General features: G+C 45.2%; 1 protein-coding gene across 2 annotated transcripts in view; it reads right to left on the reverse strand.

Moving 5' to 3' along the window:
• Positions 1-3,592, reverse strand: part of LOC144155122 (tyrosine-protein phosphatase non-receptor type 1-like) — an 87,263-nt gene extending 83,671 nt beyond the window's left edge. For both annotated transcript variants that reach the window (XM_077686377.1, XM_077686376.1), the window contains exons 1-2: positions 3,374-3,592; positions 2,755-2,851 (exon numbers count right to left, since the gene is read on the reverse strand). In XM_077686377.1, coding sequence (XP_077542503.1) covers positions 2,755-2,851; positions 3,374-3,430 — 154 coding nt within the window. In that variant the 5' untranslated portion in view covers positions 3,431-3,592. The remainder of the gene's footprint in view (positions 1-2,754; positions 2,852-3,373) is intronic.
• Between the last annotated feature and the right edge of the window lie 4,533 nt (positions 3,593-8,125).

Here is an 8,125-nt window from a genome sequence, read left to right on the forward strand (position 1 = left end):
ATACGACAGCGGCAATTATCATGGTTAATAGTAGCTTTTTGTCCAACCTCCTGCATTTACAAAGGTGACGATAATGATAATTCTGAGCATACTATGCGAGCAAGCTGCATCATGATCTCCTGACAATGCAGAATAATGGAATACACAGCTGCACTTTAAAAGCCACTCCATGGTTAGACATGTGCACCTGGTGGCTGCAGAATGACCGCGAAGTCTTGTACCTACCACCTATACTCAAGTCACAAAGGCCCTCCAGACAACAGCTCAAATAATGGCAAGTAATGTCAAAGGCAACAAACTAATTTCAACACTGGCAGTTACCACAAACTAATCATTGTTGAAAGGTAGGTCACAGCAGTAACAGCTGTTCAGCGCCAGCTTTTTCATGCTGCTATCGTAAGGAAACAAGCAAGTGAATGAGATGCGAAAAGATCCACCCAAATTTTGCAGCTATCTAAACTACAATTTATAGCGAAAGGCGTCGCGTGACGTGCTGTTGAAACAGTGCCATATACTACCCTATCACGGTCCGGGTGATCACAGGGGCGTGTGTCATTCGGCCCGCGGGAGAAGTCTGCCAGCATTCATTGTAACTTCGGACCCATGCACAGTGCTCTAGCAAAGAAGCTATAAGTTCACCACACACACGTCACCAAGACGTTTGCTTGTCACCTGCTATGTCGATCGTCATTTCCTGTCTGCACATTTATTGCATGAGCGAAGCATCCTGCTGCATAGTAAACTACTGCTAGCACACTGCTTTGAGCGCCTAGTTGCATATGCACAGCCATACGTGCGAACTTGTCAGAACGCGCCTTTGCTGAATACAGGATGGCACACGCTCCTGTGTTCAGCCAAACTCTGATCCCAATATTACAGCAGCAGAAAAGTGGCACAACCAAGATTTTGGAACCAATAAAATCATAACCCGGACATTTGTGTTTTCACACCACAGTGAAACTGAGAAATTTTTATTCTGGTTTAAGCAGATGGAACAAAGATGACCAGTGTTGTGCTGTTCCAAAGGAACTGACTGCTGTTTCCACTTCTCTCTTCTGTATAATTCAAATTATCACCTGGGCTATGAGGCATGCCGTAGTGGAGGGCTCTGCATTAATTTTGACCACCGGGGCATATTTAAGATTGTTACTTTTCGCCTCCATGAGAAAAGCAGCCACTGCGGCCAGGTTCGAACCTGCGTCCTCGAGCGCAGCAGCACTACGCCTCAGTCACTGGACCATTGCAGTGGGTGGTCTCTTCTATTCTGCTTTCACACTAGCACTTCATCCCGGCAGCATGGAAACTAATGTAATGGACCTTTTCCCAGTAGCGTAGCCCTCTTGCGGCGGCCGCCCTAACCGCACTTGGGGGAATACAGAAGAACACACCCCCTTTATTTATGCTTGCCCTGCGCAGTCCAGGAAGCCGTCCCAAGCGCCACGCATGGTTTTGGTGTCAGAAATTTTTCGATGGCAGCCATAGCGCCTACCTGTCGGCTGCTTTCATGGCTCAGAAAACAGAGTAGCCCTTAGCTGGCTCAGCGTTCGTAACTGGCTAATCAAATATGGTGACGTTTTGTTTACATTTTGCCCCCAAGAATGGCGGATCGGTCACTGGCGGAGAGAGTAGTGCATGCGCAGAGTGCTACTGGAAAGAGGTCCATTCCCTGAATGCTTTTTTACAGGTTCCAAGGTGTTGCATCAGTTCCAGTGTCACAAGACCTTGAAGACCTTCAAGTGGTATTAAAGATGCCAGAAAATGATGACTTCAGACTAAAACAATTTTGTAATGGGATAATATAATGCTTCCAGCCAGTTTGCAACATGTAGTGGTATGAGTCACTGTTCGATGAATATGCTCAATGCTTCATTCCAAAGAAACTGTGTGTATCCAAGTGGTGCAAACACCAAACACAGTCACCAGGTGGTGGCGCTCTGATGCCGTTTAACCAAGGACAAAATTCAATGTCATCTCATTAATGTGTCACAGGGACGTTCCAACAAAATCTACTCTGGTGCTACTTCTGACATGTTCTAGAGAGTGCTTCATTTGCCCTGACAGACTCTGCTCTTTGATGGCAACGCTGTAATTCGTAAAGGTTGTGGTTCAATGCACACTAATCCCTTTTTTTAAGGGGGTAGGGGGGTAATCATGCCTACATGAAAAGCTTAACCAGTTTGAGTTATTTTATCCTAAGCTAAAACGGAACGAAACTGCCCTCCTCAGAATTGAATAAATTTTTATCCAACATTCTGGCCCAACATAATCAGGCGGAGTATGACTAGTGTGCTAAATACTAGCACCAAACTAAACATGCACTCCTTCGATTATTAGTACTGGACTCGCCCCGTAATGTCCACGGATGGTTCCGGGGATTCTACTCGCCATAGGAATAGACGTGGAAAAGTAATACTGGATCACGTCCTGGACTGGTGATGCCCCATGGCATGCACGACACGAGCGACTGCTGTCATTCCAGAAGTCCGAGCCCAAAGAATGGAAGTTTTAGTGTCCCTTCCACTGTACCACACAGTTTGCATAGTTACTATTCCACAATCAAACGACGGTGCTGCTTTTTTTTTTTTTTCTATGCAAACGTCAACGGGATATTCGAAGTCCAAGGCGCAACACATAATATACACACTACACAGCTGCTGCAAAGCAACCATATTCCTTTCACTGCACTGCATGACACAAATAAGAGATAATTGTTACACATGACATCAAAATGTCTGTAGTACATCGTGTACTCACATGGGTTGACATCTCGATACCGATTTAAGCCCTTGTTGTCCATACGTCTTGCGTCTTTACACGTGTAGTCATAGTTGTTGGACTTGTGCCTAATCTTCTGCAAAATAAAACGCCAAGGTTTTTCTGTATTACAGAAGTGACAATAGCTGGACTGAAACGCTTCTATAATTTTCTAAAGCAAAGGCGCCAACACGCAGAAAACGATACGAGCTACCGCTTTACATTGATGCTGAAAGACAGCTGCGCGCAGTGCCGGTTTCAGATCGGCGATGTTCCTTATCCACCACAAATTGCAGTCCTCAAGGGCTGATTATAATGACACTTGCTGACTGCATCATGACCACAAACTCGCACATTTCAACTTTACTGGCTACACCTGCCCCTTGGATGCGTGGGTTCCAAGCTTACATTGTTAACAAACCATAGGCCTAACGCTTATTCCAATTTAAAGCAGATGACGCGAAACATACAGCCGCTTCACATTTATTACTGAAAACTTCGAAGGCCCTAGACACTAAAATAACCGGGAACTTTAATCCACGAAGGAAGCTACGTTACATGAAAGCTGTGACAACGAACCACAACGGTGAGCGGCTGCAGCGGCGGCAAGGCAACTTACCTGATAAATTGAATTCCAGGAGTTTTTAGAATCGATTTCCTCAAATTCTCGTTCCATCCTAGACAGAAGCCCTTAGCGCGTTAGCTGCAGCAGACGATAATCAAGACATCTCTACGGGCAACGGGCATCATTCAAGCTAACACCTAATACACGAAGCTTCGAACCTCACAGCGCACAAGGAATACCGCCATGCAAGCGCACACGGAACACGGTCGGTTTTTTTTTTCTTTATATATTTTTCTCTTTTCGATAGAACTGTTAAAACGTGCGTAGAGCAGAAGCGGTAAGGATTCCTGCTTTAAAAAATTTATTATGTACTAATATGATTTCTAATATTTTTGCAGTTGCATTGAATTGTTAAGAATTTTTATTATTTCATGCCGATTTCAAAAACAAAAATTCTTTTGCGTTTAAACCATAATTTAACGTTCACTGTTGCTAAATGAGGTTCAAAAACAACTATTATGTAGTGTTTGCAACATATTTTTACCAAACTACGAAACTATAATGCCCAACTTTGGCTAAATTCTTTTTTGGCGCCATGTTCAAATTGCCGCGCACAGGAAAACATTAAATATTGGTCGACCCACGAGCGACAACTTCGAAGCGCTGCCGACATAGATGTTTCCTCAATAGAAAGAATTCAAATGAGACCCTGACGACACTTTTTGCAAAGCCGCTCTGCCATTCTCTACTGGGGCTGTTCGCTTGTCTGACTCACCGCGGTAACCCGCGGGTAGTCGAACAGTACGAATACCGTATGGCATTTTGCACAGTCCGCGGCGAGTCCGGCACTGACAATCGAAGAGCACGACCGCTGCGGCTCGCCTCCCGATACTCCGCTGCCATTTCCTGTCAGATAGCAGCGGATTCAAGAAGGCGGTGTGAACATGGAACTATTAAGTCGTTAGGCAGCATCACGCGGTCTTCGTCATCGCGTGAAACGCTTTGAATGAACAAATTTTGCTATAGTAATATGTGTGTGTATTCATATAATTTGCTGAAAACAAGCACAGCAAAAAAAACTTAACTTTAACATAACTTTATTTTGATGTTTCGGACGGGGCCCGACCTCACAGGACGGTCCCCCATCTAATCTGAAACATCAAAAATGTTATGTATTGCACCCTGTTTACCTTTTCAACTTTCCAGTTGTCATTAAGACCAACTTTATAAACATACAAAGAAACATGGGCGTCGGCAGGAGTTTGTCTTGAAGGGGGCAAACCCATTGTATTGAGGGGAAATGGGTGAGGGGGCGGGGCAATTGTTCTGGTGTGGCTTGGGGGGAGGGGGAGGGGCAAGTGCCCCTTTTGCATCCCCGTGCCGACGCCCATGCACAGAAAGGAAAGCGCTTTCCTTTCTGTGAGTATTTATCTAATCATCATCACCCTGCACTTAATTTAAGGCAATATTGTGGTCCAATTAACTTCCCCACAGTGCCCTCGATTGACCAATCTATGCCGACAACAAATTAAATTTGGCGAATGACAGCAGTGTGCATGTCATTGGACTCGAAATGGCATTTCTTCCGTGGCACTGCGCAATTTAGAACATCATGCTTCATTCCGTGACACTGATACGTGTCAAATCGCAATTGGCTCAACATCGCCATTCATCAATATTCTTTCTTGGCTGCATGCATGGTTCAGTTGAGTGCATTGAGTGCAGTTGAACCACAGGTAGAGTGCACCCAAGTCTGCTGCAGGATTCTCTTCTTCTATAGAACTCCAGCGGCATCTGTCCTGCTGCCCAAGTCCATTCATTGCCTCCAAATTTTCATATTTCATCCCTCAATCGAATTAATGGTCGTCCCTTACAACATTTAGTCCCTTCTTTCAGTGCTGTTACCCTAGCGGTCCACTGGTTGTCATTTCATTGCATTACATGGCAAGCCGCGAATACCATTTCTTTTTCTTAATTTGAAATATATCTTCCACTCGAGTTTGTTCCCCGATCCAAGACGCTCATTTCTTGTCCCTGAGCGTTACTCCTATCATACTTCGACGGCTCGCATAGGCCAAGTTTTCTTTCCTAATGGTACCAAGGTACCAAGATTCTCCCCATATGTCATTACCATCAATATGCATTGGTTGTATAGCATTTTCTTGGGTCATAGAGGGAGCCTACTATTCATTACTTGATTGAGTGTGTTCTGCGCTGGATTATCTTCTCTTGGTTGGGATGGGCACTGACAACCGCTCACAGCAGTGGTTTTCTCCCACTTGTTCTTGCGTTTTAATTGTTGTCTAGGCTGAAGAGAGAGCTTCGGAATGTCTGTTTGGCATTAATTAAATTTTATTCATAGTTATTCTTAACTCTACGACCAAGCTTTCCGAGTGCAGGTCCTGAGTAATCTTTGCATGTGTGTTTTCTAGACTCTCTGAGCAAGACTATGTCGTCTGAAAATCTCCATTCATCTGCAATCCTGCCTCCTCCCAGTCAAGCTTCCCGAGTAGCTCTTCTAGACATGCTGTAAACAATTTTGGAGAAACGGTGTGTCCTTGTCCTACTCCCTTTCTGATCGGAAATTGTTTACTCTTCTTGTGGAGGATTATATCGTGTTTGAGCATCCCTTGTGTATGTCCTCCGAGAGCCTTATGCAAATATTCTTAATTGAATGTTGTTTCAATGCTTTCAGTACTGAGGCAGAATCGAATGCTTTTTACTGCGAAGCAGTCTACCCCCTCAGTTTTCATTCCGATGAAGCCGCTTTACTCGGCGCCGCTGCGTGGCTCCTCCTCGCCACCGCTGCTCTTCCCGTTCACTAGTTATTCCTCTCGCCACCACAGATGCCTCTTTTACCAAGTTGCCCAATCGGCTGATAACGGCGTTATCAGATTATAAACGGATAATCAACATAACCGCGAATGGGCGTGAAAACGACCGAAAGTCACCGCTGCCGCCGAGCATGTAGCCGCTGCCGCGCCTCAAATTCCGCATGGTCAAGTAGCTACGAATCCCTCCTGATTGAAGAGCAACTTTCCCGGTTGGAACGCCGTGAGCCCATACTTCAACTTGAAAGGCTTCCCGAGCGACATTTTCGTCAGTGTATTTCCCACATAAGTATGCGCCCATCACCGGTTGCTGGTTTATGCATGCACAGGTTGGGGATGGAAGGAGGAGGGGCGTGCCCCAACAGCTGGACTTCACGCCACTACTGGAATGACATGCCCATTGTGGTGGGAGATTTAAACATTGAAATGTCACGGCTCAATCGCCCTGTCAGCTGTCCACCGTAACCAAGAGGTTAGGTCTGGGTAAGACGCCTACGACAGGGGAGGGATACAAACAGCCACATGTTTGTCTGTTATAGTAAAGCTCGAGACCTTCCAGTTTTTAACTTCCAGGTTTTAATGGAAGGGACGCATGTTGTTCGCTTGGAGAGAGCAGGAATTGAAGCGTTGGCCTGAACAGAAGCGCGAATGGGTGCAAAAACAACGGAAAGCCGTTGCTGCCACCGTTTCCGCCTCAAGTTCCAGCTCGACGAGTCGCGGCGAATCCATCCCGCATGAACAGCAACTTGCCAACTTGGAACGCAGCCGTTTGCCAATATTACTTGTTCAGCTTAATAAAGGGCTTTCAGAGCTACATTTTCGACGGTGTTTTTCAATTCTAAGCACACTCACATAACCTTGCCGCAGTCTGTGTGCATGGGTTGGGAGTGGAGGGAGGTGGGGGGCGTGCAAGCGCAGCTATAGGTTTCATGCCCTTACTGATGACATGTCCTTTGTGCTGGTGAGAGGTTTAAACGTGGACGTCAAACGGCCCTACGCCACCTGTCCGGTTCCTCAGTGGTCGAGCGGATTGTGTTGGTGTGTTACATAAACAATAAGATGCCCACGACGCGGGATCGAAACAGGCAGCTCCATGTTTGTCATCTAGAATAAAGCTCAGGTCATTCCAAGTTTCATTCAGCTAATTGGCTCGGAAGTATTCGCTCAATCATAAATTACAAACAAATGCGTTTTGTTTCGTGCCCTCCATGGACTGTGTCCAGCTTTACAGACCATCCTTCTTCAGAGTGGAAGGGCACTAATTTTTTGTAGTCTATAAATGCCATATACATTTTTCTATTACTTGATTGAGGACATGGATGTCAGCAATCACATTATAAAAATCAAACAGGCAGTACCTGTAAAAAAAAAATATATATATATATATACATATATATAGATCATGAGGTTCGATGGGCCAGTATAAAAATAGTCAAAGAAGTCGACTGACACATTTCCCGTTTTTTGTTGCGAAGAGTTTCGTAGTTAGAAACTCCTTCTTCACAGCTGTATTTTAATATCTCACATTTCGCCTTTATACAAAAACTTCTGTGAGGGAGGGGCACTTCCCTCATCCCTCCAGGAGAGGTCGCGGGTGAGGGGTGTTTCAAACAGTTGCATTCCGATTGGCAGCACGAAAACACTTTTCGTCCGTGTTCTTTCCCTTTCCACCTTTCTAGCCAATTGGAATGCAACTGTTTGAAACACCCCTCACCCGCGACTTGTCCTAGAGGGATGAGGAAGGGCCCCTCCCTCACAGAAGTTTTTGTATAAAGGCGAAATGCGAGATTAAAATACAGCCCTGAAGAAGGAGTTTCTAACTACGAAACTTTTTGCAACAAAAAACGGCAAACGTGTCAGACGACTTCTTTCGCTATATATATATAGGAAATAAGGGGCTCATTGAAATAAGACAGAAATAAGGGTTGGGAGTCAAGAAAACCTCGAAAAGCAAAGGGGAGGATGTGGTAGGTCA

The sequence above is a fragment of the Haemaphysalis longicornis genome, unplaced genomic scaffold (genome assembly GCF_048455015.1).
Source record: "Haemaphysalis longicornis isolate Haplotype H1 unplaced genomic scaffold, Haemaphysalis longicornis Haplotype H1 scaffold_1, whole genome shotgun sequence".
In the NCBI taxonomy this organism is placed as follows: Eukaryota; Metazoa; Arthropoda; class Arachnida; order Ixodida; family Ixodidae; genus Haemaphysalis; species Haemaphysalis longicornis.